The 14,684-nt window shown below is 41.3% G+C and overlaps 1 protein-coding gene and 2 long non-coding RNA genes across 4 annotated transcripts in view; 1 reads left to right on the top strand and 2 right to left on the bottom strand.

The window, feature by feature from the left end:
* Nucleotides 1–3,399, top strand: part of LOC117948687 — a 16,944-nt gene extending 13,545 nt beyond the window's left edge. Inside the window, exons 2-3 of the long non-coding RNA XR_004657540.1 lie at nucleotides 2,295–2,299; nucleotides 3,271–3,399. This is a non-coding gene — a long non-coding RNA (uncharacterized LOC117948687). The remainder of the gene's footprint in view (nucleotides 1–2,294; nucleotides 2,300–3,270) is intronic.
* Nucleotides 1–5,469, bottom strand: part of adamts17 (ADAM metallopeptidase with thrombospondin type 1 motif, 17) — a 92,472-nt gene extending 87,003 nt beyond the window's left edge. Inside the window, exons 1-2 of one of the 2 annotated variants that reach the window (XM_034873750.1) lie at nucleotides 5,240–5,469; nucleotides 4,506–4,870 (exon numbers count right to left, since the gene is read on the bottom strand). In XM_034873750.1, coding sequence (XP_034729641.1) covers nucleotides 4,506–4,870; nucleotides 5,240–5,297 — 423 coding nt within the window. In that variant the 5' untranslated portion in view covers nucleotides 5,298–5,469. Of the gene's footprint in view, nucleotides 1–4,505; nucleotides 4,871–5,239 lie in introns of those variants that run through there. The other variant, XM_034873835.1, reaches the window with a different exon arrangement.
* Nucleotides 5,470–12,035: 6,566 nt separating this feature from the next.
* On the bottom strand, nucleotides 12,036–12,686 carry LOC117949022. Its single transcript, XR_004657611.1, has 2 exons — nucleotides 12,344–12,686; nucleotides 12,036–12,235 (listed from the first exon to the last, which is right to left on the bottom strand). It is a non-coding gene; the product is annotated as an uncharacterized LOC117949022 (long non-coding RNA).
* Between the last annotated feature and the right edge of the window lie 1,998 nt (nucleotides 12,687–14,684).

The following is a 14,684-nucleotide window of genomic DNA, read 5'->3' as shown; positions in this document are numbered from 1 at the left end:
TTTGGCGGCATTTTTTATGAAAAATATCCGCGAGTTGGTCGGAGCTGTATGCCAGCCGCTGCCGCCTGGGGCGCCGCCAACTTGTAATTTTAAAGAAATGTGATTGAAATGTAATTTTAGTGATTGGGCCCAGGCGTTGCAAGGGGGCTCCATAGCGCTTCCTAACGCCTAGTATGGTCCCGTGAAAATTAGGAAGTTAATATACCAAATTTTAAGGGAACATAGGTCTCATCTTGAAGTCCATTGAGCATTTCTTTAAAATGTTTCCACTTGACAGGAAGTCAGTCATATTGGTTTTCGTTCCAAAATTTTCATTTTACAACCAGGTTTTTTAGGAATTTAGGATGCACAAAAACTCTTGAAGTTATGCAGCCATAAAGAGAATAGGAAATTCTTTGATCTGAGTTTACAATAATGCTTGACAGTGGTATGGTTGCTCTATAGCGCCCCCTAATTGGTTTCAGCCCTTGGGCACATTTGTGACGGCCTCAATATGTACAAAAATTGACACCCTCCACCCTCCCCACCCCCATAAACCCCAGGGAGCTTTGTGAGACTGTACAGCATTTTGGTACAGAGAACAGGGAAATAGTTGCTGCGCTTTTCCCCAGATTTAGTACACACATTGCTCTCATCATTTCTGACACATTTACTTTTATAAGCCCCGCACAACCGGAAGTCAGACATTTTAAAAAATATGCATTTTCCATTCTGTCAAACTCCTCCTAGGCCGTGATTTCGATCTTCACAAACTCTGCAAATAGCATCTCTGGTGATGAAACGTTATCAAAAGAATTTTGATAGTGGAAAAAATGTGCAAGTTACAAACAAACAGAAAGTTACTTATCTTGGCAACAATTATTCCAATTGCCCCCAAAACTTGTCAAAGTCGTTCCTCATGGCTAATTTAGCATTGTTGCAAAATTTGGCCGCAATCGACCATTAGATTGCGATTTGTAATTTTTGTGAAATAACTAGCAAAATAGCAATATGTGGGAAACTTAGTTTTTCTATCTCCTCCTGGGGTGTGATTACGATTTGCACAAAAACTTGCATATAGTCTAGGGCTCTAATCTACCAGTCAACTAGTTGATTTATTGGTCGATACGTTCTGGCTCGACCAAAATTCTGATTGGTAGATTTTTTGCCGTGTTATTTCATCCAGTGGAAGCCTAGACCGTTACTGTCTATGGGTGGAAAGCACTAATTGCTAATGGGGGTGTATTCAGAGCATCCCTGTTGCACAGGTAACAGTCCGTCTTCATAACACCCCCCTTTTTTGGGTGGGATTAGCCCAACCCACTGGGGACAGATTGAAGAAAGGACTAGAAAGCCTTGTTTTAGTGGTTTGCTGATTATTTCTTCAATTGTGAATGTTTAATTTACAGTCAGTCCTCCTCTACCATGTTGAAGACATCGGCAGTGTGGCAGCATTTAAAAAAAGTAGATAACGTAAAAAGTTGAATGCAAAGTTTGCAAGCAACAGTTTGCATATCGCAGCTCAACTACAAATATGGCATATCACCTAAAAGTGGTAAGCTAACTTTTCTGCGTTAGGTTTCCCTGTCTGTTCTGAGCAGGCTACATGGACATATCAGACTTGGCATATTTCATAGTCTAATAATCGTTTTATAACCACCGGCGCACCCACCCGCAACAACGGTAGCGTTCCCCAGACCCCCCCAGACCCCGCTGGATGTTAAGCCTCTACCATCCAAACGCAAAAGCACAAGCACAAGTACTGCGGGACAGAACAGTTGATTAATTATTAATTATTAATTTCTCATTAATTCCCATAAACTCCTAAGATCCCATGGAAGGTTAACACTGAATATTCCTGGAATTTTCCAATGCTAGGTTTAACTGACACAGCTGCCAGTGATATTTCTTTCTCCATATAAACCCACCATGTGTCTCAGTGTCTTGTAAGCAGCTGGACAATGATCTGCTCATTCATTGTAGGTCAGCTGAATGCTCAAACTGTCACTGAGGAAATAAAGGCGCACAGTCTACTTTAAGAGCTGGCTTCAAGCCTATTTTTGCTGAAGATTCCTGGACTGAGCCTGAACCCCTACCTGCACACTCATTTTATAAGAGCATTATCCAAATGCCTCAGATAATGTGGAACCTCATTGCTCACAGTGGGGAAATTCAGATTTTCTTTAACCGCCCTGCACTGGGAGATCAGAAGTCAGGCTCTGCTATAGAACAGCAAACTTACAGAGAGTAAGTGTGAAAATGGTACAAAAAAGTCCATCTCATTTTCTCAATGTCCAAGGTGATGACTTTAAAAGTTCTTGTTTAGTCAGTCCAAAACCAAAAGATATTCAGTTAAATATTATATAAAAAGTTAAGAGCAAGAAACATCTATATGGAAGAAGCTGAAGACAGCCTTTCCCGTTACATAAAAAATCGTTAGGCAATATTCTCACTGCGTCAGATACGACACAATAAACATCCTTCAACGTGTGTGTAGAACGCACTGAGCAGAGCAGCACTAAGCAGCCTTAAAAATGATGTAGTAGAGCGACAAGGGTAGAGATGTAACGATTACCGGTGTAGCGTAAACACCAACATAAATGTTAACAATAACAATTATCGTTTTCATTTTAAAAAATCATTATCCCGGTGGATTACCACGGTGTGGAAACCTTGTATTTAATCCTTCCCATGATTGTAGTCATTTTTGTAATTTTTTTTATAGTGGCCATTTATTTTAAATGCATGACACACTTTTGTCTTATTTATTTAAGGTTTACTCTAAAATGTGTACAGTTTTACATTTTAATTTTGATGATGAAGAAAACACGTACATATATAAGTATTAGTGGATTTGTATAATTTAAACTTGTACTTCTGGAAATGTTCCTGACATATATAACTGTTTACATGATGAGCCCTTGTTCTTTTGATGTTAAACGTTTGGTAAGGTTTTGCCAATATTTTTGTAATATAATAAACACTCTTACACTTTTTGAAACTGTTTCAGCTTGTGTGGCCTAATACTGCTTTCTGAACATATAGAAAACACACTTTTTTTAAATACCGTGATAACACCAAACAGTGTGATAATTTTGGTCACTATAACCGTGAGGTTAAATTTTCATACCGTTACACCCTTAGCAAGTAGTAGGAAGTCCGAAATTCCACAAGGGGAGGTCGGTTGGGGAAGTGGACTTTCATGTCCCCCGTGTCACTTCTCCTAAACCCAACTGTCCCGTTCTTCTTTTCCTAAACCCATCTGTCCTGTTTATGTCCCACGTGTCACAGTAACATACCTTTTATAAGCCCACTCACCATCTTTCCTTAAGCTAACTGCATCAAAAGTGACGCGAATAGTCCCGACCCAGCGCCTTTAGATATGATGCTGAAGGAGACTTGTAGCGTAAATAACACCACCAAAGATTTTAAGAAATTACAATGACTGATGAGACAAGAGCAGTAAATCACACTCAGGGGGACATCAGCAGCGTGGCTGTTAAAAGCCTGTCCCCACACACACACAAACCCACATACACACACACACGCACACTTTCAGTTCTCCTGGCTGATGAGACCTTCTGCTCAACGGCCCACAGCTTAGATGGAAATTGATATGGTCACAAATCTTTTCTACCAATGTGCAGGGCTGGGCAATTTAACAATATAAAAATCGATATTGTGACGTGAGACTAGATATCGTCCTAGATTTCGGGTTCTCTCATACCGTGATATAAAATGAGTGTTGTCTTTTCCTGGTTTTAGAAGCTGCATTACTGTAAAGTGTAATCACCAGGGGCCTCACAATACGATATCATCATGATACTTATGTCACAATACGATTTTATTGTGATTTTAAACACATTGCAATATTCTGCGATTTCAAATGATGTCCCCAGAAGAAAACTTTTGTCAACATCTGTTTTATCTAAAAAGATAAATGTAACGGTTTGTTCATCTCACTTCAATTCTATTCTTTATGTAAAATTGATACTTGCCGTTTCTATATCGATTAAATATTGCCACGGAAAATATTGCAATACCATACTGTGTGTTTTTCCCCCACTCCTATTATTATCCTTTACCAAACCCATTATATCCACATTCCTGATGATTATTTATCACAAATCTCACTGTGTAAAATATTCCTGAAAGCACCAAGACATCCTACAATATCGTTGCAATATAGATACTAAGGTATTTGGCCTAAAATATTGTGATATTCTCCATGTCGTCCAACAATGATAAAGCTGTCATTTGTGAGGCTAACAAGAGACTCAGGAAGATGTCAATCAATCAGTCTAAACACACCCACACAGTCCTGGGAAGAGGTCTAATCAGCCAGTTTAACAGAAAACACCTGGGTGGGTGTTCAGGGCCCTAGCATGGAGAATGTCCCCCAGTCAGGATGCTGTAATCCAACCTGCCTTTACAGTGCATTACATAGAAAGGGCTGAAGCACAACGGTTTGGATTGAATGACATGAAAGCTATAAAAAACTCCCCAAAAAAATGAAGATGATTTACCAGGCCGCCACAGGTGCTCAGTGATGCCTGGGAGTCAGTGTGGTTAATGATGGAGCCGGAGTAAAAGCAGTGGTGCTTCGTGGATAAGCGGTTGACCGCTGCGCTCTGCTCCCCAAGCCTCTCCTCGACCACGAAGTCCCCTGACAGAAAGGCGCTGTCCCGCGTCAGGTTTAAATACAGTATCCTTCCGAAAGCGGGCAGTGAAAGAATGAGGCTATCCGGGTCAGAATGTCCTCCACCCGGGTCGTCCAGGGAGCGCTGGCCGCGGCGCCGCAGTGTACGCGCAGTGTGGTCCGGGGACAGGTGCGTCTCCTGCCCGGACAGCAGCCTGGGAACCACTTCGTCTATCTCTTGCTCAGACTGGGCTGTGTGGGGAGGTACAGTTCACATCAAACAGCGGCCACGTTAGCATAAATAGCCTCCTGTCCTGACTCTGACTCTGTGAACTGAGTGAACCCTGTGCTCTCATGCTCCGGGACTCGCAGCTCAATGTGTCCTTTAACAAAATGTGCAGCAGCCTAATTAGCCTATACTGCAGTGATTAGGCTACTTACTGAAGTCGCTGTACGGGGAAACTACAGTCTACTTCCTAGAGCTGCTCTTAAGTAAAACATCGAGTTGTTTAACCGAGGAAACTGATTGCTTTAGTTGACCTATATCTAAGAGAAATAGGCGTAACGTTACACGGCACAGCCAAGAGCTCCCACTTAAAAGAGTTCGAAGTCAGTACTTACCACTCAATGCGATGCAGAGAAGCGAGAAGAGCACATGGTTGACATGGCTGTTATGCATGATAAGGCAAAGCAGGGTAGAACAAACTGGAAGAGGTGGGTGAATTATTGTGAGGGGACTGAAGCGCTTTGCAAAGCACTAAGCAGACGGCGCAGTTTTTCCTAAACTTGGAGAAGTTGCAGTAGTTCAGGCTGCAGTGACTTCTAGCGCAGGGCACGCCTACACAGCCCGGGTCGGCCTCTACTCATGTCACATTGGTACCATTAGACCATGACCCAAGGAAAACTGAGAAATCTCTACATTCTCATTGGTCAGGGAAGCTGTCTGTCACTGTTGGAGGTTGAAACCTTACACGTGGTTTCAAGTGAAGTGTGTGTGTGTGTGTGTGTGTGTGTGTGTGTGTGTGTGTGTGTGTGTGTGTGTGTGGCCGCAAGTGCAGATTTACATAATTTCAGGGTAAAATAACATGAAAAAAATAAATTAGTGGAACACCCAGTCCACAATGAAAACATAGAGGGAGGAAGGAAACAATCTCATGTAGGCCTACAGGAGGTTCTCAGCTATGCATTAAATGAAAATATGGGCCTTTGTCACAAAGAGACACAACAGCAGTTCCCACAACACAACAGCACTTTGCTACAACATGGCAGCAAAATTGTCAAAACACGACAGCAAGTGCCACAGCATGGCAGCAAATCGCCACATGACAGAAAATTGTCAGAACAGCAATTTCCACTTTACAATCGCAACAACAAGACAGCGATTCACACAACACGACAGCGATTCACACAACACGACAGCGATTCACACAACACGACAGCGATTCACACAACACGACAGCGATTCACACTACACGACAGTGTTTCACACAACACAACAGCAATTCACACAACACGACAGTGATTCACACAACATGACAGCGATTCACACAACAAGTCAGCAAGTTGCTTCAACACAAATCGTCAAAACACAACAGAATTTGTGAGACTGGAACGGAAGGGGTAGGTGCGTATTGGACACTAATTCTCAGCCTGACTGGTTGTGTGGCACATAGTATATTTTAGGTTATTTTACACTTAATTTTTTTGTTTCATGTATTATTTAATTTTGTGTATTTGCAAAAAAAAAAAGCCCCCATTTAAATCCTCCTTATGTGAGTTACGTTATCACAAGATCATATGTTGATACAGTGAACTGTTTGTTTGCGCTGCCTTTTTTAGTTGGCCCAACGTCTAAATGAATGTTCAAGTAATCTGGCAAATGAAGACCCGCCAATGGACTGAGTTTTAATGAAAACTCAACTGATCCTGATTTTTTTTTTTTTTACCACTGTTTTGCAACAAGGGAATAACAAGAGTAACAGGTGAACTAGGTCTATGAGATCTAAGTGCTGTGTAGGGGATAGAATCTTTGAAGTGGTACGAGCTTTAAAGGGATCCTAGGGTTGCCCCGCCTGGTAAAGGGGTCTCAGTTGTTACATGACATTTAGCTGATGCTTTTATCCCTCATGCTGTCCTCGGGTCAAATTAACCCATTTTCCTATATTCTTTTTAATTACCCCAAAAATAACATGATTAATTCCACACAACGCTCTTTGGCAAGTACAAATCTCTACTTTCATTCATTTTGGTGTGTTTTATACCATTTTACAGCACTTGGAGAAGAAATTGAAGTGCTTTTGAAATACACTGCTCAAAAAAATAAATGGAACACCAAAATAGCACATCCTAGATCTGAATGAATGAACTATCTTATTAAATACTCTTTTCTTTACATAGTTGAATGTGCTGACAACAAAATCACACAAAAAGTATCAATGGAAATCAAATTTATCAACCCATGGAGGTGTGGATTTGGAGTCAGACTCAAAATCAAAGTGGAAAACCACACGACAGGCTGATCTAACTTTGATGTAATGTCGTTGAAACAAGTCAAAATAAGTCTCAGTAGTGTGTGTGGCCTCCACGTGCCTGTAGGACCTCCCTACAATGCCTGGGCATGCTCCTGATGAGCAGTCCAGGTCTCCTCCCTGACCTGGACTGAAGCATCCGCCAACTCCTGGACAATCTGTGGTGCAATGTGGCGTTGGTGAAGGGGGCGAGACATGATGTCCCAGATGTGCTCAATTGGATTCAGGCCTGGGGAATGGGCGGGCCAGTCCGTAGCATCAATGCCTTCCTCTTGCAGGAACTGCTGACACACTCCAGCCACATGAGGTCTAGCATTGTCATGCATTAGGAGGAACCCAGGGCCAACCGCACCAGCAAATGGCCTCACAAGGGGGCTGAGGATGTCATCTCAGTACCTAATGGCAGTCATGCTACCTCTGGCAAGCACATGGTGGGCTGTGCGCCCCCCCAAAGAAATGCCAGGACTAGGTGGAGGGATTATATCTCCAACCTGGCTTGGGAACGCCTCAGAATCCCCTAGTCGGAGCTGGTTGATGTGGCTTGGGGAAGTGAAGTTTGGGGTCCCCTGCTGGAGCTGCTGCCCCCATGACCTAATACCGGATAAGCCTAGACCAATAGCCCTAGACCATATATTAAATACCCAAAATATAAATGTTTTAAGCTAAGTACAGGGCTGTAACATGAACAGTCTTTGGTGCCATAGAACAATAAGTTCTGAGTGGCAGTTGCTGTTCTTATTTAGCACCCACAGATCTCCGGGACGCCAGCCATAATTGGTAGTTATTAAGCTGCCGAGAGGTGATTGTGAGCCAACAACGGGCCATGGTAGAAAAATGTCATGCATTGATGAAAGTTAGGTTTTGACACCAACATTACTAGTTAAATTTAGTAAAAAAAAATCAAATTTGAATTAAATCAATCCCGAGGAATGAAGGAGCGTTTTCTGGGTGAAGTATTTAGTTTTTGCCCACTCTGGGTTGAAAGTGACGTGTTCATGTTGACACAGCGTTGTGCTACTTAATATTAAGATTGTTTTTCATAGGCTATTGAAGTGAAATACACACCTGGTTGGTCTGCGTCATACCTATGCCTCAACGAGTCACTCCTCAAGATGGGGGAAACCAAGTTACTAGTCTTCTGCTGACTTTGCTAACCAGAGGTCTGTATTATGGATCAAGATATAAATGTAAATGGACTGTTTTCTAGAACAACTACTCAAAGCACTTTTACACAGTACAGGAACCATTCACCATTTACATACAATCATACACTGTGGCCGAGGCTGCCGTATAAGGTGCCACATGCTCACCGATGGCGCAGCATTGGGGACAACTTGGGGTGCAACTCGGGCACCACCAACCAACCACCAACCTTCCAATTGGCAGGCAACCGCTCTACCACAGCCGCCCATCAACACGTCCTGGATTTCTTTCAGTTACATTAATCCTAACAACCGCGGTCCTGCATGAGCTGTGTCACAACAGTGGTTAACAACTTGTTCAATCAACCCAGGGTTTCCCAATCTAGCGGCGGGCACATTCACATAAAAGAGGCGGTGTTCGCACAGCATGACCAATGGCAAACATCTACCAGAGCCACATATTTTACATAAGAAGAGCAACACAAAAGAAACTATGATTCTACATAAATATGAAGAACACAGACATGGCTTTACAGGCAAAATGCAATACAGTCGCTGCTTCCTAAAAAAGGAAGGACAGCTGGCAAAAAAAAGCTGACGCTATTATGCGTAAATCACGTTGCTTATCAATGTAACTTCTCCATCAGTCGGGACCAAGATCTGACTATAATTACACGTGAGCGTTCCAAAAACTGTTGTTGCTTTACCCTTTGATTTCAGTTGCTACCCTGGCAGTGGTAAACAATCTTAGACCCAATTAAAACTCAAATGCGTGCATTGGCAACACACGGTTCAAGAAGGCGACCTATCTATATTTATTAATTTAAGGGCAAAATCACCATCACCAAACCCACTAGACTTCATTTAAAAAATCACTACGTTTTTTATTATAAAACACAAATAGCCTAAACGTAATTCCCCCCTGCTTAAAATCTTTATTTCATAAAGATACCCATCAGGGAATGTTAACTGGGTTGTTGGACTTTTATGAGCAAACCTATTTCTCTCGCACCGAGCTGATCTTCTAAGAATGGTGACGCCGTTATCAATCTATCAATCAATTGATTATTTAGTAGGTGGTGCTTTTACATGGGTTCATCTCTAATCTCCAATTTAACCTGCTCCCGACCAGGTTAGGTGTTCAGCATAAGTTACCACGCCGATTTTACCCAGCAACAAGTGATCCACTCACTGTGTGTTGATTCAGAAAACCCTGAGTTGAACCTGAAGTTATCTCTTAAAGGGTTTTTCAAATTTAAACATCAAACTAAATACACAGGAAAAGGTGACGGTGGCTATCAGCTACAAACTATGGCTATTGGGTACTACTTTCTCTGAAACCCTAACAGAATAATCTAACCAAACATGGACCCAAAAGAGATTTCAGATGAATGTTTCACCTCATGTGAGCTCCTGGTGGAGCTCAAAGCCAGGTGGAGGGAGGCTAGCAGTGATTGCTTGAAGGAGCCAATTTTGGTAGCAGCTTGTGTGAAAGTTTTGGAAAAACCTTGGTTTTGGTTTGTTTCAAACTCCACTAGCCTGCCTGCTTCTTGGCCTGCTAGGATTTTGGCTACAGGTTCTTTGCCGTTGACCCGGCCTGCCCCTTTGCATGCTTCACCCAGTCCTGTCCCTCTACCTGGAGAAGAGCCAGAAAGTTATATGACTTTGTTGCAGTATTTTCCCATGTTGGTTAAAAGACTGAGGAGACTGAAGCAGCCAGCCTTTCAGCTTGAAGGAAAAGGCCTAGTACAGCAACTAGCAGCTCCCCAGACCCCCTGTCTGTCAGCTCATCAGCTACCCGTTCAGATAGCAGATATCCACAGCTACAAGCAGTCTTTTGAGTGTACTCGCCTGGCTATTTTCCCTGGGAACCGCCAAGACCATAAGAGAAGACGTGGTTGATTATGGGTTTCAACACCATTCCCCGCTTCATCCTCTCTCCAGCCCAGAGTCTGTGCTCTCCGGTGGGCCGGAGCCGTGTTATCCAGTGGACCGAAGCCTGTGTTGTCCAGTGGACCGGAGCCTGTGTTGTCCAGTGGACCGGAGCATGTATTATCCAGTTGACTGAACCACGTGTTGTCCAGCAGACCTCTGCACGTGCTTTTCAGAACTTCCAAAACCTCATCTGATGTCCAGCCATCCGGAGTCTCAGCTGACGGTTCTCCCAGAGTCTACGTCGACTGACCTCCAAGAGTCTACGTCAACCGACCTCCCAGAGTATACGTCGACTGACCTCCAAGAATCTACGTCGGCCAACCTCCCAGAGTCTAAAAAACCCACCATCAATAGTCTGAATGACTATTGGCCTGTACCACTCAGTTCCATAATAATGAAACAACTAATATTATTATACTAATAATAATAATTTAACTAATAACTTTTGCACAGTGTTTTTAATTGTTTCTGTGCTGTATTTTTTCAAGCTGTGAACTTTGCATGTATTTTTGTACTAAAGTGTACTGTGGTATGAAAATAAAGAAATCTTGAATCTTGAATAGAGACAGGGGGATTAATGGCAAAGTTAGCCGTCAGTAGCAATGCTGCTTGTTGTTTAAAGAGCCTTAAAGAACCTTTTAAAGAACCTTTGGAAAACTTGGAAGACTCGTCCTCAAAAGACTTGTTCGACTCAGACTTGGATGCAGGACTCAGGAAAATCTTTATTATATTTAATTATTTTCTACCTATGTAACAACATGTAACAAATCTACTGCGCACGTAAGAGAGGACATCAAACATGTACCAAAACAAAAGAAGCGTTGAATGCAAAGTATGTTGACTCTAGCCCAGAAACTTGAGACTTGAACTCTTGCTCAGAGACTTGTGAGCATCTCTGAAGTACTGTCACCACTCTAACCTTCAAGAGTTGTGTTAATGTTAAAAGTGTGTGAGCAGTCGAGTAAATAAAAGAGAATTGTCTATGAGCAGTCGGTCGTGTCTGTGGTTTGTGCTGGGGACACTCACTGTGGGACTGTGGCACTGAGGAGCACACTGTAAAAACGTTAGTTATTTGCTTTTATAGCTATTTAAATTCCAATACCACATCCAAAGTTTTACCTTAAATAATCATAAGATCTAGGAAGGTTATTGAGGGGGTCTTTTCTCCAGTAGTTAACATCTGTCCACAGATGCAGGTTTAACCTTTCTTAATTTTTACATTTATGTAATTGTACCACATAACATTAGAGCCACAAAGATGAATCTGTTGGTTGATGAGTGGTCAGCTATTGAACTAATTGCCAGCTAATTTTCATTGATAATCAATGAATCAGTTTAAATAATCTTTTAATGTAAAATGATGTGATTCATGCTTCAAAATATTGAATGTGAATATTTTCTTGTTTCTTCACTTCTCTGTGACAGTAGACGGAATATCTTTCAGTTGTGGACAAAATAAGACATCTTGGGCTTTGGGAAACACTGATCCCCGTTTTCTAGCATTTCATTGATCAAACACCTACTCTATTACGTAATCAAGGAAATAATTTAGAATTAAATGACAATAAAAACAATTCTAGTTAAAGCCCTTCTTAACATAAATAGCAAAGCATTATTCACAGATTTTCAAGAATGTATTCCAGATCCCAGTCATCAAGTTGTAAAGGGCACCAACATTCAGTCCAGTCAGAAATGGTTTCCTTTTTTCTGTTGCACGTGGGGTCAGCTGCCTGTTTCTGCTTCATAATTCGACAAAAAAAGAGCAAGGTGATGACCACCATCTTTTGGGAAAATTACGTCACAAGAAGTTTCATTCTCATTACAATTTTATTTCTGTTTCGTAAAAATTACACAAAGTTCAGTGTTTAAGACTACTTGACAAATGTCAAACCTACACACTTCATGGATCTGACAGGACACAACCCATAGCAAATGTAGGGCTGTGGGATAAAACAAACATATAGGATACATTTTCCATAACACATCTACTTCATATTGCTCCATTATACTCACTTTACTTTCATTCTTTTTTTTTAAGTTGCTGAAATGTTTGCCCATGCCTCCCACGGACTTTGCCAGCCACCCTCACTATCAGTAATATCACAAACACTCAGTAATACCATATCATAAATAAGTGTACAACCAGTTTTCCGTCCTTGTTTTCTCCAGTTTAGTGGAAAGTAGTAACACTTGTAGATTGCTAACGCTGCGACATATCATGAAAGACACTCGGGGAAGAAGAAAGAAATATCAGTAGAAAACTGCACTTTAACATTCTTTTTTCAGTGGTGCCTTTTAGATTTGATTCAGTGTTTAATGACATAATGTATGGAATGATTTCCTTTAATTTGTTTTAAATTAAACAAGCAGTTTGTTGTATTTTATCAGAATAATGAAAGCAGCAAAAAGGCAAAAGTGAGTGCACTTTATCTGTTTATTTATTCGGGGTTGGAATCTCTGGGCACCTTTCGATTCGCTTGTAAACGGGCTATAGATGCATCTCAACGCAGGAATTTTTTTATGTACGTTTCTATGCGTGATTTGAAAAAATCTACATTTAATACAAGTTTAAATGAAATGTTTTGTCTGTTTTCATTTTTTAGTCTATGCTGAAGCCTTAAACATGTGTAAAAGTCACCTTCTCTCACGTTAATCTTTCGTGTCAGAGGTAAAATAGATGAACAACCTTTTTGTATTTTTCCTAATTATTTTATGCGAGTCTTATTAGATCATATGTATAATACATTTTTGTGTTGTTGTTTTTTCTGCACACTCGCCTAAACTCAAAATTGTTGTCCATTGTCCCATCCTCTTTCAGTCACTCTGGTTTCTTATTTGTACATGTCTGGAGACAATAACCTTTAAATAAAAATCAACACATTTAAAAAAGAAAATACCACGCTATTATATATTACAAGTTATATAATTATTAAGATATTAAATAACTTTATGGAATATTGCAAATTTTCCTCATATGGTGCATATTTGTCTTTTGCATTGCGAAAAGTCATTTCTATTTCAATATGCTGATATACAGTTTGTGCTGTAAAACCTCCCTGTGTGTGTGTGTGTGTGTGTGTGTGTGTGTGTGTGTGTGTGTGTGTGCGTGTGTTTGTGTGTTTGTGTGTGGCTCAGGAGAGCAGTGCCAAGTGAGTTGACACAGCTGGTGCTTGTTGATGAATAATTATCTCCCTTTTCAATGCAGCTGGACCTTGATGACCGCCACACCTCACCCAGGCCAGACGGCCATGCCGGCCCATCAAACATTATTTACTGAACTGTGCCAAGGACGTTTTGAGCGACTGGACTACGTGCACCAGAGAAGCCAGGCAAGCAGAGGTGCACAGTGAAACAAGAAGCGACCGAACTGCCTCCATTGTCTTGAGTATGGAAAATGCCTTGTTATTCAATACCAACTTTCCATACCTAAAGGAGTAAATCTCATTGATGTCAGTGAGCCAATAAGCATGCAGCATGGTTATATCAAGATCTAATAATGCTGTTGATTGTCTGTCTAACGTTAAATGTCGTAGAGGCATGGGGAAAAAAACACTTTGCTACGCACAGAGACAGTGCTCACATGTGTGCATAAGTATTTAGAGAGACTGGACTACTAAAAAAAATTGTACCGTAATGTTGTAAATCTTTCTGTTATAATGGATTTTGATAAAAATTGGTATTGATCAGGAACCCGTATTGAACCATCAGTATCAGTATGTATACATAAAAAAACAAACAGTTCTAATGTTAAAAGTGTGTGGGAAGTCGAGTATATAAAAGGACAGGATCTAGACTGTTCTTTTTGTCGCGTCTGTGTTTTTCACAGATTTGGCATTTGACATTTAAGTGTCAAGGAGCATCATACCAACTGCTATATCTGTATCAGAGTCTCTGTGTCCCAAGCGGCAGCAGCAGAAGGTCGCCCACCAAGAGCCTGGGTCTGTCCAAGGTTTCTGCCTTTTCCTCACCACTGTCCCACTGAAGCCAGGCTCATGAGAAATTGTTCGTTTTTTGTAAATTATACTGTGGTCTAGACCTACTCGATCTGTAAAGTGTCCTGCGATGACTCCTGTTGTGGTTTGACACTATAAAGAAAATTGAATTGAAATTGAATTGTGCAGGTGTAACTCACGGAGGCACTTGCTACATTTTCAAACTCTACGAAACAAATATACTGTAGATGTGGTGATGAGCACATGGTGGGGATTGTGTTTTTTTTATGTTGTTATCTATCCTGGTCTGCAGGGCAGTGAAGTGTTGCCACTAACAACACTGTAAGAAAGAACAGAGGGCAAGCCAAAAACATCTAAAAAGCCCTGTTAACACTAGACTAGTAACACCTGAGAACCGCTATAATCATTACATAGGTCGTCTATGCAAATCGGCCATGCCTGTAAATTGTCAAGTAAATATTGTAACACTAATTACCCACCGTATTTCGCCAGGGTACCCACGGGGTCA

Source organism: Etheostoma cragini, chromosome 1 (genome assembly GCF_013103735.1).
Source record: "Etheostoma cragini isolate CJK2018 chromosome 1, CSU_Ecrag_1.0, whole genome shotgun sequence".
In the NCBI taxonomy this organism is placed as follows: Eukaryota; Metazoa; Chordata; class Actinopteri; order Perciformes; family Percidae; genus Etheostoma; species Etheostoma cragini.
The sequence above is the reverse complement of the archived record's forward strand: the minus strand, read 5'-3'. Positions and strand labels throughout refer to the sequence as shown.